The sequence below is a fragment of the Zootoca vivipara genome, chromosome 6 (assembly GCF_963506605.1).
Source record: "Zootoca vivipara chromosome 6, rZooViv1.1, whole genome shotgun sequence".
NCBI lineage: Eukaryota > Metazoa > Chordata > Lepidosauria > Squamata > Lacertidae > Zootoca > Zootoca vivipara.
Window position 1 is genome coordinate 96,786,068 of NC_083281.1, and position 19,980 is coordinate 96,806,047.

The 19,980-nt window shown below is 50.4% G+C and overlaps 1 protein-coding gene across 2 annotated transcripts; it reads left to right on the forward strand.

Annotated features, from left to right (window-relative positions):
* Positions 1 to 8,971: 8,971 nt before the first annotated feature.
* Positions 8,972 to 19,278, forward strand: ANKRD39 (ankyrin repeat domain 39). 2 transcript variants are annotated; one of them, XM_035121000.2, is made up of 5 exons: positions 8,972 to 9,040; positions 13,641 to 13,791; positions 14,693 to 14,796; positions 15,697 to 15,900; positions 16,576 to 19,278. In XM_035121000.2, exons 2-5 carry the CDS (start codon positions 13,689 to 13,691, stop codon positions 16,732 to 16,734), a joined length of 570 nt encoding a protein of 189 aa, XP_034976891.1. In that variant the 5' UTR covers positions 8,972 to 9,040; positions 13,641 to 13,688; the 3' UTR covers positions 16,735 to 19,278. The 2 variants fall into 2 exon arrangements, with proteins under 2 accessions (XP_034976891.1, XP_034976892.1); XM_035121001.2 differs by having other exon boundaries at positions 8,998 to 9,040; positions 13,644 to 13,791.
* Positions 19,279 to 19,980: the final 702 nt, after the last annotated feature.

Below are 19,980 nucleotides of genomic sequence, written 5' to 3' on the forward strand. Positions count from 1 at the left end.
AAGCAAGCCCCATTGAGCTCAATAGTTTACTCCCAGCTAAATGTGCCGAAGAATCAGCTATATCATTCAGAGAAATGCGTTTTTGGCAGGGGCCATTTCACAAAGGCATTTCTCCTCAAATTGCTGGGACAATTTTGTACGTTTTTGGTCCAATGTCTGCTTCTCCCCAGCCCTGGCATGAGCAGCAACATAGGCTCTGCTAGAGCCTTGTTTTTAGGCACCTCAGCTGCCTTAGTGCCAGGTGCTGAGGCAAAGGAATGGCTCCTCAGATAACAGGAGCAGAGTTAGGATCCCTTTGCCTTTACAGTGTGCACAAAGCAAATGGCCGGATGGAAAAGGAATATGCTGACTGTTTGAAAAGCCTTTGAGCTTTGATTTCATTCCAAAAACGACCAGTGGCTTGTATTGTATTGTATTGTATTGTATTGTATTGTATTGTATTGTATTGTATTGTATTGTATTGTATTGTATTGTATTGCCTATTCTGGCTGTTTACAGCAGCCTTGGGCAGCCTGACGCCCTCCAGATGTTCTGGACTACAACTCCCATCAGCCCCAGCCAGCTGGAGTGGTAGTCCAAACATCTGGAGGGCACCAGGCTGCCCAAGCCTGTGAAGTCAATTCTGGGCTGCCTTTACCGGCCTTCGCCTCTTCCTTGCAGAATGAGCCATGTCTGGGCGGAGAACAGAGGCGGCCTGCAGATGAAGCAGCCTGCGTCATAAATAGCTGGGACACAGCCCTGTAGATGCAAACAAGGCGAGAGGGGCTGGGAAAAGCACTGCCCCACAAGTAGATCTGGCCTCCTTCCTAGCCTTTCCCACAAGCTGCAGGAACAGACTGGTGCTGGTGGGCCCCTTGGAGCGATGGCTGAGAGATCACGCTGGAGATCCGTCCTCTCCAGAGTTTAACTTGGCAACTCTCCAGATGATTAATCTTAATTGAATGGCCGTGAGGGGAATGGGGGAAGAAAGAATCCACACCACCACACCAAACTGTCTGGCCTCAGCATGAGAATTTCAGGCTTAGCAAATGTGGAGAATTGGCAATTCCTGGGTCTAATGCAGGAGGGACAGTGAGGTATTTTCAGATAATGGCTGCTGTGCTTTAAGAAAATGGGGGCAACAGACTCCTGAACCCTAGAAACCAAAATAGTAGTGTTATGTATTGGTTTAATTTGTGTACATGAATTCCTCTGCTAGTCCTGTAACTACCTTTCCCGCTCCAGGGCGATTCAAATGGGTGCGGTGACAGTTGCCATTGGTTAACTTGTTAGCACAATTTGGATCCTCACTCGATAGGGTCCCGCCAAAATCTAAATGTACTGTATGCTTTCCCCAACCCCTGCTCCTGAGAGTATAAAAGGTGCTCACCCTTTCCCTCCAGTTAGACAAGATTCCTACTGCAATAAAGAAGATTGTTCTTGTTATACTTGACTCCTAGCAGTTCCTTGCTAGTATGCTGAATCACTATTCTGAGCTGACTTCACGAAGAGCTGAAATCACACTCACGACATAACAAAATGCTCAGGACCTGCTTGAGCGTGTCCGTGCTGTTTTACTCAGATTGCAGGATGCGGGGCTTAAGCTTAAAAAGGAGAAGTGCGTTTTCGGGGTGCCCAAAGTTGATTTTTTGCGGTACGAGATTGATGCAGCTGGCACCCACCCCACAGCGGCCAAAACAAGGGCCATCACAGAGGCCCCTCGGCCAGGGAACAAAACTGAACTTCAGGCCTTCACAGGCCTTCTCAACTTTTACTGCGCCTTTCTCTCTCATAAGGCGACCATTGCGGAGCCCCTCCAGGTGGCCCGCAGACTCCAGTACGTCTCCTTTTGTGTTGTGTTGTCAAAGACTGCCTGCTGCTGGTCCTTTCCAGGCTCTGCACAATCAGTGTTGGTGGGCCCCTGGGCACACCATGGTGGGTGCATGAGACGCAAAGTGGCCTCTTTGTTGCCACTGCAGCACACCCTTCAACTTTTTCTATCCCATTAAGCCGTCACTAAGCAATCTTGACAAGAGTTCCATGCTACCATCTTCTATACAAGCAAGAGAAATGTAAGCTTGGAGGAAACAAACTCTCCCCATCCCGACACCGGGCTTGATTTCCCTGATGTTTGTGGGAAGCAGGCCATCCCAGGATGTTTTGCCGCTTGAGGTGAAATGGAAAGTGGTGTCTCCCGCCGCCTCCTCTTCCTCCTCCTCCGCAGCCCCACACTATCACTGCTTCCCCTTCCTCCTCCTCCACAAAGATCACTGCCTGATGCAACTGGAGACCGGATCTGCCACCCCTCCCAGCTGCCTGGAGTCTGCCTAACCTACCTCACAGGGTTGTTGTGGGGATTAAATGAAGAGGGGAGGGGGAAACCATGTGCACCAGCTTGAGCCACTTGGAGAAAAACATCTGGAGGGGACTGATGTGTGTTCTAGTCCAAAATATCTGAAGGGCACCCAGGTTGGCAAAAGGCTGGTTTTAGGCCTAGGATTTAAGTGACAGAATTCCAGGTGCGGCCCCAGAAATGAAGGGGTGAAGGATTCCAAAGTGGGCAGAGAGGCAGGGGAACTGTTAAGTCGCGGGTGCAGATGTCAGCTCTTGTGTGATCAGCTCTGTGTAGTGATTCAGCATGCTAGTAGGATATGCTAGGAGTAAAGTCTAACAAGAACAATCTTCTTTATTGCAGTAGGAACTTAACTCGGGTGGAGCGAAAGGACGAGCTTCTTTTATACTCTCAGGAACAGGAGCTGGGGATACCGGTACATTTAGATTTTGGCGGGACCCAATCCTAGTAAGGATCCAAATTGTACTAACAAGTTAACCAATAGCAGCAACTGTCACCACACCCATTTGAATCCTCCTGGAGCGGGAAAGGTAGTTACAGGACTTAACAGTGAGATTCATGTACACAATTTAAACCAATACATAACAGGAACTATGCCAGTGCTGAGCTGTGGTTGGAGAGGCAGCAGTTATGACTGACGGCCTTCTCAAAACAGAACTGATATAACAATGCTATCACTGAGCGTGAACAAAGTACATTTCACTTGACACCAAGTAACTTGGGCCCCAGATTGTGGGTGCCCAGCAATGCACACACAACGTGACATCATGATGTGGCGTGTACTCTGCTCAGCCTCTGCCCACTGCCACCGTCCACCCTTGCCTTTGCTGGCTCTCTGGTGCTGCCACGGAGACTGGACTGGGGCCTCCGCCTCTGCTGTGGGGCTGTGGATGTGCTTCCAGAAGTGTGGCCCACCTTCTGGGGTGTATCTGCGGCCACAGTGGGCCTTGGTGGAAGCCTCGCAGTGGAGGTCTTAGCCTGGTCGCCACAGTGGTGATGTGGGTTGGGCGGGGGAGCACAAATGTTCCGGAGGAGGCCTCTGCCCCTGGCCCCATGCAGATGACGCCTATGTCACACGTGCAATGCCTTGAGTTGCCCAACCAGGCAGCCACCATGGACTTTTTGTGGGTGCCTCGGCCCCCAGGCCCCCTCAGAAATGGCACCTATGCTTCTGAGTATGCATGGATAGGGTGGCACTTACCTGGGAGGAAGTGGGTTTGCAGCTGCCTGTTTCCTATTAGTGTAGGGATGTCCACATTATGTCCTCCCCAGTCCAGTGTTGTCATGGACCTTGCCCCCTTTAAATGTGGGTTTTTTCAATCATTGGAAAGTCCAAAATGACCAAGATCAGGAAAAACCCACATTTAAAGGGATAAAGGAGAATGCCATGTGGACACCCCTATATTACTGGGGAGACAGGCAGTTGCAAATCCACATTTTGCTCTGGTGCGGACAAGCCCTCAGTTCATGAAATTATACTCCTCAGGATTTTATATTGGCTCAAGTGCTGTTCAAATTTTTTAAATCATGGATTGAGCAAAGAAGTGGAGCGTGTAGTAATCCAATCTGCAGATGGCCCAAAGCCAGCAAACACTTTGAAGGAAAGAAGCTAGAATTAAAAAAGAGCTTTATAATTAGGTCTGAAAGCCTTGGTCAATTTATCAATATGATGGATTGATTAATTCACTAAATTGTGGGTTTAAAACAGGATGTTTAATAGGCTTTTAAGAACTTGAGAACAGTTGCAGTGGGTGGAAGAATAATGGGTCACGCAGTTTGATTTTCCAAAACTTCCTTCTCCAACTTGGTGCCCTCCAGATGTTTTGGAATACAACTCCTATAAGCCCCAGCCATCACATCTGTATGGTGCTGGCTGGGAATGATGGGGGGTTGTGGTCCAAACTCTACAAAGTTACAGCAAAGGCTGATTTAGGTTGGTAGAGTGACATTTAGATTCCTTTGGGCTCCACACCTATCAGCTTCTGCCCTGATTCCACCTTTATCCTTCCTGGTTAGCAATAGGGAATCTGTGTCTCTCCAGATGTACATCTACATGTCTATCAGTCCTTGCCAGCTGTAGCCAAAGGTCAGGGGAAACGGGAGTTTCAGGCTAGCAATCTGGAGTCTCACGGTTTCCCCATTTTTCTGTTCCTGATACTTCCAGGCTCCAGCCTTAACACACCAGAGACTGTCCTTACTGGGCATACTCACTTTCTTCCTGAAATCTGATTCCAGTAGTTTTCAAATCCAAAGTTGGCTATCATGCACGCAAAGTGGTTGTCCCCACCCCCACCCCAATCTTTGGACAATGCATTCATTATGCTTCCCCAAACAATATGTGTTTTGTGTCTTTTGCAATTTAGTCAAGAGGAGCAATTGACTGCTGCAATGCACCTCTTCATCATCTCACTTTGTTCTCAGATGCTGCAGTTATTATAATCAGTGGATGATTGATTAAATGCTAAAACACAGAGACTGGAGTGGGTGGGGAAACCTTTTGGAAGTTCACAACCTCAGTGACCATAAAATTAGGCAAGTGGGTGGATTAAACAGAAAGCAGAAACAGAAAGCAGAAAGCAGAAAGAATTTGGGCAAATGAAATTTCAGTGTTCTATGGCACCAGAAAGTCAAAGACTCCATGGCATGGAGAAATTGGGGTGGATTCTGAGGAGAGCATCAGAGTTGAGAGAGGATTTAAAATTAAGAAAACATCTGAAGAGCATTTGAAGGAATTGGGTAAATTCAGCTTAGAGGAAAGAAGATTAAGGGAAGAGAAGATAAGACCCTTCAAATGTTTAATAGGCTACGGTAAGGGATCTAGAGATTCACTTGCAGGAAGGTTTATCTAGGGGCCAACAAGAGAAACGGTGGCAGCAGAGCTGTGAGTCACAAACACACAGAACCCAAGCTTCCAGTTTTAGCATCAAAAGGGGCAAATGGATGAGCATCAGGTTCAGCCCCACATGCATCTCCTGATGGTGACCCCTCTGAAACCGGAGAGCCACTGCTAGTCAGTGTGAACAATATTGAGCGAGAGGGACTAATGGCTTGACTATGTTCCTGGTACAAAGCTGTGGAGCACGGTTATTGGAGAAATCTGGAAGGAGCTGGAATTTTCTGGCCTTCCGAGTCGCTGATACTGGCTTTCCCCCCATTTATATAATGACTGAGCTAGTTCCATTTTTATCTCACCTGTTCCTAAAGGCACAAGTCAGCACACTTAATAAGAGTTTAAATTAAAGTCACCACCTCACACCTTAATCCTGGCTGTTTGGATGACTGCCCAAAGAGGAAGGCTTTTCAGAAAGTATTTTTGGGCTTAGACTCAGACAGATCTCTAGAGCAGGCACCCCCAAACTTTGGCCCTCCAGATGGACTACAATTCCCATCATCCCTGACCACTGGTCCTCTTAGCTAGGGATCATGGGAGTTGTAGGCCAAAACATCTGGAGGGCCGCAGTTTGGGGATGCCTGTGCTAAACAGACAATGCAAAGGTGTGCCTCTGAGATCTCTTCACGCAACTGAGCCAGAGGCTGATCTGCGTTCCCAAGGCATCACATGGGGATGCCTGCTCTAGAGGAAAAAGTTTCCCAGCTGTGGGGCGGCCACCATAAACACCGCAATCGAGAAGCCACCACACACCCCATTCTCCCCTCTGTTGTTTATATACAAGTTCTAGCTACAAGCCAAATACCATCAAGGCTTTGCACAGTAATCTGGCTGTGTGTGGGTACTATGGCTGGGTGCCAGGGGCAAGGCATGCTGGGGGGGAGGGGGACCAGCCACCAACCGAGCTGTCCTGGCACCTGTAGCCTGCTGCTTTGATCAGCATCTGGATGCTGCCAGGGGGCAGAGTGCCCAGCCACCTACCTCACCTGCCCCCCTCATGGGAGGAGGAATAAGCCTCCTGTTGCACTCTGAGCAGCGCTAGAGGCAGCCGGTCTCCTGACCGTTGAATCACCTCTGCCCTAAGCTGCAATCAGAGGTTTCTGGCTGCTTTCTGGGGGAGGAGCATGACCTGCTAGCAGAGCAGGGAGCCAGATCGCAGCAGGAGCGCACCCTGCGTCTCTCCACCGCCAGACGCTGGAGCTTTAATTAAAGAAACTCTCTGAAATTAGAGGTCTTCAGGCTGCGTCTGGTCAGCACCGCCTGCTACTTTGAGGTCAAGGGTGGGTCTCCTGCCGAAATAAGGCTGAGCTCATAAGCTGGTGGCTGGGGTGCTACATGGGTACAATTCACATTGCAAAGCCAGCAGAAAGATTGTGCTTGCCCTTAATGATGGCTCCCGTTTACACTCTCTTACACTCCTTAGCCCCAAACGCAGCGCTGACCCACCATGAGGCAAGGGGAGGCGACCCGCCTCAGGCAGCAGGATCCACAGGGGCAGCAGATCCAGCCTCCAAGGGCTGCATCGCCCACTGCTGCTGCCATGGTGACAGAGACGGCTGTGGTGTGCTCCTTGGGGGCTGTATCTGCATCCGCTCCTCAGCAGCCCGCTCAGTGAAAAGGAGACATGGCTGAGCCCTCCTCCCACCTGTAGGGACAAAATGCAGGGGCTTCCCTCTGGGGTCTCCTGGGCTCTGGTGAGATTGAGAGTGGGGCCCTTTCCCCACCCTGCATGCTGGCCTTTGATTCCCACTTAAATCCTCGGGTAAGGTAGATTTATTCCCCACCCTCTTCCCGATATAGATCTTCACTCCTTGTTTGTTCCTGATGTAGATCTTCACTCACCTCTTCTTCTTCTTTTTTGGGGTGTGTGTGTGTGCCATTTTTGTGGTTGCCTCAAGCAGGGCTAGCCCAAGATATTTTGGCATCTGAGGCAGAGCACAAAATGGTGCTTGCCTCCCTGCCAGGGAAGAAGGGGGGAGTGAAGATCTACATCAGGAACAAGGGGGCAGCGAGTATCTACATTAGGACCTGCTGCACCTGCGAAGCTGGCCACCTGAGGCGGTTGCCTGACCTTGCCCTGTGGGTGGGCCGGCCCTGACCTCAGGTGCCAAACATATTGGGCCAGCCCTGCCCATATAACCAACTGACATCCCACATGAAAGGAGGACCTGCTCCCTAGAACTTCACTCATCATCCTCTTCTGTGTTCTGCCAGTCCGTGGCTCATGGGAAGAGGAACCTTGGCAGACAAATAGATGTGGAAAAGTTTCCCTGAAGAGAAGAACTTTCCAAAGCACTGGCCTAGGCCTAGGCCAGCTCTCCCCATAAGCTGTTGCCCTCCAGTAGTTTTGGATTGCAAGTCCCCGTTACCCCAGGCTGTATGGGGCACAGCCAGCCAGCAAACTTCCTCTCCAATGTTTTAACAGAGGAAAAGAAGAGAGACGTTTGACCCAGGCCTTCTTCAAGAATGCAGAGCTGAAGGGTTTTGCAACATCTGCTGTTTGCTGTATGTCCCTTTTCTCTGCTGAGATGGCCTTCTGTGATTCAATAACCAAGGGAACGTTATTTTTAGTTTAAGGTAGGTGTCTCAAAGTGGCCTTTGCCAACAGCCTTGCAGGCCGGGCTGATAGGATTTGTCCTCCAGAACATCGGGAGGATACCAGGTTGATAGAAGCTGCCCTAGAAGACCAGTCGGACCGTTCATAACAAACACCTTTCACTGTGCGTGGTGAATGATGCAGCCATTCAGTGTTTTCCATGGATGTGCATTTATGTACACTGTAGAGACCCAGGGAGTGACGGGAACACAGAAGGAAGCATTTAAGCATTTTAAAGAAAGGAAGAGGAGATGAGAGAATGAGTTTGCCAGGTTTGAGCAAACAGCGACTGTCTCTGGGAGAGTATAATGGTACCTCGTTTTACGAACTTAATCCGTTCCTGAAGTCCGTTCTTAAACCGAATCCATTCTTAAAGTGAGGAGCGCTTTCCCTAATGAGGCCTCCCGCTGCCAGTGTCCTTCCCCATTCGGCTTCCGTTCTTAGACCGAGGTAAAGTTCGCAACTGGGACACTACTTCCGGTTTTGCAGAGTTTGTAAACCGAATCGTTCGTAACCGGGACTGTTTTTAAACCGAGGTATCACTGTATCCTCATATGCCAGCCCACCTCAAGAGACCAAAGCAAGAGTGAAATGGTGTTGTTTCTAAACGGACCTGGCTGATCTTCCTGCAGTGACTAAAAGTCTTCGGAGGTGTCTAGGCTTGGATGTGGGTCTCTGGGGTGCTTAGCGGAGAAGACGATCTCTGCACATGCTCAAAAAACACATGCACAAACAACCTGGAGAAGCACACGAGGGAGCATTCCCAATGCTGGAGGAGGGCTCCGTTCTGGCTTACATTAAGCCAGTGCTTTTTTCTTCTCTTAAAAAAAAAAAATTGTTTAGGCGTACAGTACTCTCATTTTGACTGAAGAAAATCACCTTTTTATAGTTCAAATCGGGGAAAATATATACAGTAAATGGACAAAAGTACAAAGATTCTCACAATGTTTAGGAGTATGCGTCCCCCCAGAAAAAAAGCACTGCATTAACCCAGAGAGTAATTTCCATTCTTTGCAAACGTGCTCCGTAGGCATGCCGTGCGCGCGGCAAACATTCCCGAGTCCCCGGCTCCCTCTAGCGGTCGCTCGCCGCTATTGCGCGCAGGGAAACCCTCGCCCCGCCCCTGGGCTGCTTCCGGTCTTCTTCCCTTCCGTGCGACCGCATTGGTTGCCTTTCCCCGGCCAGCTCCTCTCCGATTGGGCGGAACGGACGTCCGTGGCAGGTAAGAGCTAAGATGGCGGCCGATTCCCTTTCTTGGGAGCAGCCGATGCCCACGTGGCCTTGCGGGGGGGGGGAGAGGAGATGCCCTTGGGTCCCCCTTGCAGGACCCGCTGGCCACGGGGGGGGGGTGGGGCCCCCAGGTGCTGCTGAACTACAACTCCCAACTACAACTCCCGGACGCTGGGCCAGGCTTGCTGGAGTGGAGCTGCCTCTTGGGGGGCGCAGGTTCCCCTCAAAGCCCCCCCCCCGCTTTAACAGATTTAGGAGGAAGAGGCCTGCCTTACCCCTTAAGCATCCCTTAAGTCTCAGGTGTGCTGGAAGGAAGCCGCCTGGCACCAGATCAGGATGCCGGGGCTCTGGCGTCGATAATTCGGCCGGCGCTGTGTAGCCCATCTTCCCCCAGTCAGACAGCTGTGCTGGCCGGGACTGAGGAGAGCCATAGTCCGCAAAATCTGAAGGACACCTGGTTGGGAAAGGCTGGTCTGCTTCGTGGGGGCACAGACATTATTATTTATTATAATTTAATTGTAACACATAAGTTCTTAAAAAGAAAATCAGAAGTGTAAAGAGAAAAAAGGGCTATAGCAATTGTTAACACTTACCATTTTTAACTATATTATATTTTGTATAAATGAGTTAATTGCATGGACAAGTATAATGGGTGTGCAGAATTAAGGCTGGTTGGGTCTGTGTTGTTTTTTCAACTAAGATGTTGCAGTCCCCCAACAGGAGCTGCATGGAGAATAATTCAGTTGGGGCAACATAGAATTAGGTAGGGGGTGCCTCCGAGCATGTCCTTGGTCCAGGAATTTGTTTCCACTGACAGTCCTGTCACATAAAAAGCTACTCTTCCTTTCATCCTAAATCTTCTTCATCTGGGCAGGGGAATCTAGATTGGGAGGGAGGGCTTTTTGTTGCTAGACCATTAACCCAGTGTTCTGATTCTCTGTAACTTACCTTCTGCCAACACCCAAAGGCCTACAACAGGGCCGTCTTACGCTTATCTGGCGCCATGGTGCAGGGATCCCTTGGGCGCCCCCATACCTACCACGGGGGTCCCCCCACCCTCCCACACGCGTGCCCACCGCCTCGTCCGCGCTTTCCTCAGCTGTGTACGGACATTTCTCTCTCTCTTCCTCTCCCCCCCCCCCCTGGCCACTTCTCCGCCGGGAAAGCTGGCTGAAATGACACATGTTCCAGAGGTTAAAAGAAGCAAGATCACCTCCGCCTGCCCGTGCCCCCCCCAAATGCTGACCTCCCCCAAACCCAAAGTCAACAGCAGCGGTGTAAGCTATCCCCCCCCCCTTTCCTCCTGACAGCAGACATCGCCTTCCCCTCCCCTCGGTTTGCGCACACACAAGCTTCTCGATCCCGTTTCTCTCCATTTCATACCCAGACCAAAATAACTCCCTGAGAAATAAAGTTTAATGGAATTCCAGGCACCCTGGGCAAGAGCGAGGAAACCACTCCAAAAGGCGACTTTATCAAACACACAGGCAGACGCACTGACACACACTACCTCTGCTTCGTGCATATTTAAAACTGCAAGGACTGTTTTCTTCCTAAGAGAGAGGGCACAGCAGACCACAATATCAGCAGACTATTTTAGAAGTCACGTGCTTCAGCCCTTCTGAGAGATATCAATCCCCTTTTCCACAGCTAATAACGTGCCGAAGAACTAGTGCAAGCTCCTGAATTGCTCTCCCAAGGTGCTGGGAAAACCGTTGGCGCCTCGGTTATCCTCCTCCCCCAGCCCCCCGCGGAGCCAGCAGGGAGAGCCCCGGACTGGGAGGGCTTATGAAGGCCAAATGGGCGCCAGGGAGCCAGCGGGGAGAGCCCAGACTGCAGGAAAGCATCCGGAGCCTTCCCGCCAGCAGGGATGACCCTGGTGCTGCGTTTCATTGGTAGAGCTGCTGCCGTGTGGCATCGCCTCTACCAATGAAACGCAGCGCCGGGATGAGGGATGACCCTGGTGCTGGATACCGGATTAGACAACTGGGCCAAAGCAAACAAGGATGAATTTTAACAAGGAGAAATGTAAAGTACTACACTTGGGCAAAAAAAATGAAAGGCACAAATACAGGATGGGCGACACCTGGCTTGAGAGCAGTACATGTGAAAAGGATCTAGGAGTCTTGGTAGACCACAAACTTGACATGAGTCAACAGTGTGATGCAGCAGCTAAAAAAGCCAATGCAATTCTGGGCTGCATCAATAGGAGTATAGTATCTAGAATGATCAAGGGAAGTAATAGTACCACTGTATTCTGCTCTGGTCAGACCTCACCTGGAGTACTGTGTCCAGTTCTGGGCACCCCAGTTCAAGAAGGATACTGACAAGCTGGAACGTGTCCAGAGGAGGGCAACCAAAATGATCAAAGGCCTGGAAACAATGCCTTATGAGGAACGGCTTAGGGAGCTGGGTATGTTTAGCCTGGAGAAGAGAAGATTAAAGGGTGATATGATAGCTATGTTCAAATATATAAAAGGATGTCAAAGAAGGTGGAGTCTCCTTCTTTGGAGGTCTTTAAGCGGAGGCTTGACGGACATATGTCAAGAATGCTTTCATGGTGTTTCTTGTTTGGCAGAGGGTTGGACTGGATGGCCCTTGTGGTCTCTTCCAACTCTATGATTCTATGATTCTAGGGTCCTAGTGCCTCCGAAGGGTGCTGGAGGCGCACAGGCACCAAAGCTGGCGGGCGTGCAGAAGGGAAAGGGGAGGCTGCTGGCAAAGCCACGCAGCTCCCCCACTTGCTGGGGCGCCCCAGAGCGCCCAGCACCCTGGTACAATGTGCCAGTAAACCCAATGGGGAAGACGGGCCTGGCCTACAAGTAGATCCTGTATCTACCTTCTGCCCATTTCTGCTCAATTCTGACTGAGAGTAGCTCTCGAGAGTCTCAGCAAAAGAAACCTCTCTCCCACCACACACTGTCGGATCCCTTTAATTCAGGGATGTGGAACCTGTGGAGCTCCAGATGCTGTTGAGCATTTCATGAACCCCAGCCAGCATGGCCAGTGGTGAGACTCCCCCACTAGGCCAGGCCCTAACCCCAAAACATACGAAACAGTTTATATCAAAGCAGCAGATTGCTGGTCTGTCTAACCCAGTTTCTTCTAGCACATACCATGTGAAAGAAGCTCAAAGGTGCTTATTATTCACTGTGAAAACAGACTAAGTTTGTGGCATTTGTGCTGATCTCAGTCACACATTCCTATACTGTACATCTCTTAAGGTGTATCCGTTAAGGGACAACTTGAAATGAAAAGGCTAAGGAGTAAATCCTACACAAATCTGGAGTCTCTGAGAGGGTTGGATGGCTCCTTGTATGCCTCCTGGCAACTCCTGCAGCCAAGCTGGTGCCAAACATATTGCTCTGCTTTCCTTTGGACCACACCAGCGAGGTTGGTCTTGTCGTCTGGGCAGCCCAGGACCTCCAGACACACGGCCCAGGCTAGCACCCCAGGGAGGTCACTTTAGTGACTTCACCCCTGGAGGTGCACCCCATCAGGGCCGTCTTAAGCATTTCTGGCGCCGTGGTGCGAAGATCCCTCCGGCGCCCCCCCTGCCCCGTTTCTCAGCGTGGCTGCCACAGGCGCAGCAGCGCGGCACCCCCCCCCCCTGGCGGCCCGGCACCCTGGCGTCCTGCGCCACCCAGCCTTGCCGTAGGGCCGGCCCTGCACCCCATTGTCTCTCAAGACAGAGAGACGCCAACAAATGTTAAGGTGGCATGAGGCATATTGCTAGTTTTGCTCTGGTAAGCTAACGCAGTAACCCCTCTGGGAAGTGTTTTTGGGAAGCTGCCTTATACCAGGATGAACCTGAACCTGCTCAGAATTAGAATGGTTGAAGGCTTTGCCCTGTGAGAATCTTCAGGGTGCATTTTGCTCTTGGCTAGGGTGAAATCGCTTCATCTGGGATGTACCTTAATATCCTGCTGTTGGCAGCATGAGCAGTGTTGGGTGATGATGGGAGTTGGAGTCCAACCACGCCTGGAGGGCATCCCTGCTCTAAACCTCACTTTGGTCATTCCTGGATAGATGGGCAATTGACCAGAATAAAAACTCAGTACAGACGCAGAACAAAATTGCTTTCATCCTGCTTCCTTTCAGTAGAAATTGGATGCTAAGTAAAGAGATGGTTCAGACACAGATCCAGGTTGTGCTCTGTCACTTGTTGGGCATCATACGTTAGAAAATGTCAATTCCCCAAGCTTTGTCTGTGCTTCTTCCAGCATTCAGTATTATCTTGGGGTCCGAATTGTTCTTTCTGGACATTGTGCTAGAGCAGGGGTACCCAAACTAAGGCCTGTGGGCCGGATATGGCCCAATCGCGTTCTAAGTCCGGCCTGAGGACTGCCCGGGACTCAGCGTGTTTTTACATGAGTAGAATGTGTCCTTTTATTTAAAATGCATCTCTAGGTTATTAGTGGGCATTGGAATTCATTCATTCCCCCCACCCCCCCACCCCAAAATAGCCCAGTCCACCACATGGTCTGAGGGACGGTGGACCAGCCCACGGCTGAAAAAGGTTGCTGGCCCCTGTGCTAGAGAGAGGAGCCTTCTCTTCTGCTTTGTGTCACAGCCTTTCTCTTCCCCTTCAGCAGGACATACAGCTGCTTCCCAAAATAATAACCTCAACGGGGCTAACAATGGCATTGTCACCTGGACACCCCAAGGATGGCTCCTGTTGCTCCCACCATGTGGTCGTGCCAAGTGTTCACCAAACTCTGGAAGAGATGGATTTTGAGAGAGGTATAGAAGCTTTGGGGCATTGAGTGTTGTGGGTCTTTGGAGGGGTGAGAAGGAAATATAATAATATTTATTTATTTATTCATTCATTCATTCCCCAGCTACCCTGGGCGGATAAGGACAAGGAGATGAGCTTTAACTAAAATTCTCTTTGCCCCTTTCATCTGCCTCCTTATCCTGTCTGGAGGGGAGAAAAAAGATAAGTTATTATGGTCCAAAGCAGGGGCGGGAAGGCCTCTGGCCTAGGAGACAAATGTAGCTGTCTGAGCTTCTCTGTCTGGCCTGCAAAATAGACTCTTCCTGTTGCACCCCCCTTTCCCAACCACCCCCTGTCTCCCCAAGCTACACTTCACTGGCCCCACATTGCACACCCTTGTTTGGCTGCAATGCATTTTTGAACCCTGATAATGCCTCTTGCTTGTTGGTTGGAAGATAGAGAGGGGCACTGAGAGGAAAATAGTGATAGTTTCAAACAATGGCAGAGGTTTGAGTGAAACAGCAATGGTAAGGCATTGAGAGGAGGAAACTGGTAGTTCTAAACAATGGCAAAGCTTTGAGTAGAGCAAGCAGGGAAGGGAAAATGTGGTTTAAAACAAGACTTGAGGACAGTGAGACACGAGTTGAGAAATAGTTTGTTGTACCCATAGTCAGTATTTCCCCTTGTTAATACTTTTAAAAGCAAAGCCTTGACATGGCTCCCTTCCCAAACCTCTCCCGCTGTTTTAAACCACCACGTTCCCCCTTCCTGTGTTTCTCCCTCCTCTTGTGCAGCTTGCCTTCTCCTTTGTCTCCTCCCATGCCCTGACGTTAGGTAAATGCAGAGATGGGATGAGGCCCTCCACAACCTCAATGACAGACTAGTGCCAATATAAAGATAAATTGAAATTTATTTATTTTTGTGTAGGGATTTGGTGTGCTGCTCTGAATGGAGACCTTGAGAAGGTCAAAAAACAGATCCTAAACCACAGTAATCCCAGCGAGCCAGATCCCTTTGGATACACAGCTTTGGCAAGTACCCAAGGTTACGGTGCGGGTTGGATTTCAAAAGTACATGAGAATCAACCCTACAACAGAGTTGGCTACTTGTGTCCCCTGCCAGGTGTCCAACAAGGCAGAGCGCCTGCACCTTCTGTCTTTGATGGGAAGGAGGGGCACCTGCTGTCATGTTGGTGTGACATCACAGTGATGTCAGGTGACCTCTTTTTGCCTGCACAGTTATTTGCAAGTGCTGGGGATCAGCTGAAGGGGGAGGGCCATCGCTCAGTGGCAGAGCGCCTGCCTTGCATGCAGGAGGCCCCTGGGTCAATCCCTGGGAGAAACCCCTCTCTGGAATCCTGGAGAGCTGCTGCCAGTCAGCACAGACAATACTGAGCAAGGTAGACCAGTGGCCCGAGGGGGATGAGGCAGCTCCCCCTGTTTTCTGTTTGCAAAGCCCCAGGCATTGTGCTGTGCAAGTGCCTCCGCATTTGACCCTCCAGACTGTTTCAGCCAAACCACACACACCTGCCCAACACGGAGGCCGTGGAAGTGTGGGGCAGGGATAGGCCGGGCTGGGCAGAAGTGGGGCTCTGCAGGCACTTGTGCATGGCATGTTGCAAGCCCCCCCCCCCATGGATCAGCTGCTTGCAGGTGCCTGCCAAGGCCCTTTCAACCCAGCTGCATCTTCAGCTGTCCCACATCAGGCACCCCCAAACTCGGCCCTCCAGATGTTTTGGAACTACAATTCCCATCATCCCTGACCACTGGTCCTGTTAGCTAGGGATGATGGGAGTTGTAGTCCCAAAACATCTGGAGGGCTGAGTTTGGGGGTGCCTGTCTTACATCCTACATCTTACAGTAAGGGAAGGGAAGGTGGCTTGCCTGAAATGGCCCAGACCACCCCAAGATGCTTCGTTTTCTGCCTTGCAGCATTACGCCAGCCGCAATGGCCATTATGACGTCTGCCGATTCCTCCTGGAGAACGGAGCTGCCTGCAACGCTCAGACCCATGGCGGGGCCACCCCTCTCCACCGAGCCTCTTACTGTGGGCACACGGAGGTGGCTGAGCTCCTGCTGACCTACGGGGCTGATCCAGCAGCCACCGATGACGATGGGAGGACCTGCTTGCACAAGGTGTGGGGTACTGAGTGGCTCCTTGGCTTGTCATTTATTTGCGGGCAAATGTGTAGTGATGCACCAAGACACCTTTGCCCGTAGGGTCACACGGTTGTATGGGTGGGGCCGGTGTGGGTGGAGCAAGGCAAGGGACTCTTCCCTTTCTCCAGTCAGCTGCCTTCTGGCCATGCAAAAGTCGCCCACAGGTCTCTGTTCAGGCAAGCCTTCTGCAAGGAGGGTCACGGTCCCAGGGCTGATTCCAGACAAGCCCTGAGGAAGGCCGAGCGCCTGCCCCTCCAGTTCCTAATGGGCTGTGGGTTTTCCTTATTTTTTGCAGGGGGAGGGATGAGATGTTCTTCCTTTGCTCTCATTGGCACCTCCCTCCCGTGAGGACCATCCTGTGAGACTGGCTGGCCCGTGTGAGGCCAAGGTGTTGTAGTACAGTGGTTAGAGCATGTTGGACTAGGACCTGGAAGATCAGGGTTGAAATCCCCACTTGGCCATGGTGTTCACCGGGTGATCTTGGAGTCAGTCACTGTCTCTCAGCCTGACCTCCCTCATGGGGTTGTTGTGGGGATTAACTGTGTACTCCACCTTGAGCTCCTTAGAGGAAAAAAGGTGGGGCTATTAATGCAATAAACAAGGGCCAACCCTTTGCTCTCAGCTTGCCTGAGGACCCCTCCCTCCCTGCAGGCAGCCGAGAATGGACATGAAGACCTCTGCCTCCTCCTCCTGGAGCACAACTCTGACCTGAGACGCCTGCAGGACAAGAGCCTGCGCCGCGCCTGCGATTTGGTTCCTGACAAGAACGAGGACTTGAGGAAGCTTCTGGAGCAGGGAGCTGATTGTTGAGGAGATGAGGCATTCTCTTAAGCAAACACTTCCACCGTCCTGCCAACGTCCTCTGGTATTACAAAGGCGTGTGTGAACCAAGCCCACTTTTGACCTGTATCTGTGTAGGAGGTGTAAGCAGTCTCACACTTCTAATTGCTCCTCTTCAAGGCCTGGCCTAGATTTCAGAGCCACCAAAGGAAGAGGGGGGCATGGCCGTGACTTTGGGTAAGGCTGGGATTATGCTGGGGTCCCTGTGGTTGCTGAAAGAGAGTTTGTGGGGTATTAGAGGGCCACTCCCACCCCTTAAAAGCAGCTGGATCTTGGGAATGGCCATTGCTCAGGTGTTAGGCATGTGGCCTTCCTCAATCAAGCTCCTTAATAATAATAATAATAATAATAATAATAATAATAATAATAATAATAATATATTATTATTATTTATACCCCGCCCATCTGGCCAGGTTCCCCCAGCCACTCTGGGCGGCTTCCAACAGAACATTAAAATACAGAAATCAAACATTAAAAGCTTCCCTTCAATCGGCTAACGACATCCCTGGATTTGGGGCTCTAGGAAAAGAATTGGCGGCCTTTACCCTAAGACACAGTTTGGAGATGTCAACACTCCGGGGTGCTTCCTCCCCCTGCTAACCTTGTAGCCCCATAAATATGTCACAAATGTTATGATAAACTGCAGTGTTGATGAATTGGGTAGACTAATTTAGCAGTATTTTACTGGGCAGCCGAATTTGAAAACAGTTTAGAAAAAAACTAAAAAAAGAGAGTGCAAGCGTTTGTGAAAACTAGCTGATCATGCCCTCTCAGAAGAGGCATTGGAAGATGCTGAAATCCCTCTTCTCAGGTGGTTCTTGCTGAAGTACCTGGGTGCACCCTCTTAACTCAAAGGATTGGATCCAGATTTACACTGGATTTATGGGAACCTTTTGGAAAAAGTGTATTTCCAAGGTTTGATGGCTCATAGCACTACTTTCTTTTGGAGTAATACCATAAAATTAAATATAAATGGAAAGATAATTTAATAAAGAATGTAATGCAATATCTTTTATGAAGGATTATTTATTACAACAGCAGTCATAAAGAAGAAACGTGAAATACATAGAAAAAATGAGATATAAAAAATTTTCTCCCCATGCCAGTTACTACTTAGTTGGGTAACCTTTAGCCTTTCCATGGAGTGAACCAAGTCTTTTAGTTCTGCAGCTGTAGGAACGTGAAACCAAAATTGAATTATTGCCTCTATTAATTGGGTTTTATTGCTGGTTTGCTTCTGACTAACAAGTTTCTTTAGATGGCTCCATAGATTTTGGATTGGGTTAAGGTCTGCTTATACACCTTCAAAAATTTAGAAGTGCCACCTTTGGTGACGTTTCCACCATTTTTTCTTCTAATTTCTTCATAACTGTAGCCTTCTTCACTTAATAGTACTATTTTACATCACCTTCTGGGTGAGCAGTCAACTCTTTGTTCCATTTCTTTAATTTTATTACGTTTTACAAGCTCACTAAATGAAAGAACAAAAAAACCCCAAGCAACCTGATAGCAATCATATAACATACTGACAAATGTCCTCCTTATTTATGTTGTAATAAATAACCCATATCAAATCAATAACATACCATGGTTACATAAAACGCATAGACAAACACACTCAACATAACCAGCTGCACAAAAATAATAAAACTCTTCAATATATGTGCCAGGGGGACTCCCTACAGGGACCCTCCCCCAGGCATCCTGACCAGCACTTTGCCCAGTGACAGCGCAAGCAGCGGGTCGGGAGGAAGGAATGAGGAATGGAGCGGAATGGAGAGGGGGCTCCAAGACGCGTCAGAGCCCCTGCACCGACCCAGCTGGCCAGAGGAGGGAAGGTGTCGGAGCCTCTGCAACGCTCCAGCCAAAGGACGGGAGAAGGAACGCAGCCCCTTCCGGCGCCCACGTTGGGTCATGCACCCAGACGTAGGGCAAGGGGGCGGCGATTTGCGGTCCCCAGACTATTATGCTGGCGCAAGAACAGACAAGCGCCATTGCCGGGTTCTGAATCAGACTAGGCGGTCTGTTTTCTGATGTCTCTGCACTGTAAATAGTATGCACAATAAAGCTCTTAAAGACAGAGCAGACTGGAGCGTCTTTACTCGAGAGTAGCCGCAACAATCCCCTGACAGCAACCCGGCAATCCTTGAGGCTATTTTCGGGATGGCCGCAGCGCAAGCAGCAGTGGCGTTGGCTGCCGCACAGGCTGAAGCAGCAGCGGCGAAACAGGAGGTGGAGAACGCAAGAGCAGAGGCTCTCCAACTTGCGCAGCGGCTGGAAGCCAAGAACCGGAGAGAGCAGGAACGCGTGACGCTTCTCAATGCGAGTTTGGAGGAGCGGCGGCTGGCGGACCCCCCCCCCCAGGAGCCTTTGGAAAGAAGGTACCGTCCCTAGTAACCAAGTTTAGTGGTGACCCGCAGGAGTACTTGGGGTTCAAGATGGAAGTTAATTACGCCCTGAAGTTGCAGGAGGGGGAATTCGCAGATGACAAACAGAGGGTAGCGTCTGAACACTCATCCCCCCCCCCACTTTCTGAACACGGCCCAGGAGGAAGGAGCAGAACCACTGTATGACAGTGCCCCCAGCTCCCAACCCCTCTAGACGGTCCAGAAGGATGTTATGGTTAATGGTGTCAAAAGCCGCTGAGAGATCAGCAGAACTAGGAAACAGCTTTCACCTTTGTCCCTACCCTGCCGGAGATCATCGACCAGCACGACTAAGGCAGTTTCACTCCCATCGGCCTGAATCCCGACGAAGGGATCCAAATGGTCCGTTTCTTCCAGGTGTGCTTGGAGTTGTTCAGCAACCACTCACTCAATCACCTTGCCCAGGAATGGTAGATTTGAGACTGGGCGATAGTTGGCCATATTAAAAGGTAAAGGGACCCCTGACCATTAGGTCCAGTCGTGACCGACTCTGGGGTTGCGCGCTCATCTCGCATTATGGCCGAGGGAGCCAGCGTATAGCTTCCAGGTCATGTGGCCAGCATGACAAAGCCGCTTCTGGCAAACCAGAGCAGCACATGGAAACGCTGTTTACCTTCCCGCTGTAGCGGTTCCTATTTATCTACTTGCATTTTGACATGCTTTTGAACTGCTAGGTTGGCAGGAGCTGGGACCAAGCAACGGGAGCTCACCCCGTCACAGGGATTCGAACCGCCGACCTTCTGATCAGCAAGCCCTAGGCTCAGTGGTTTAACCACAGCGCCACCTGGGT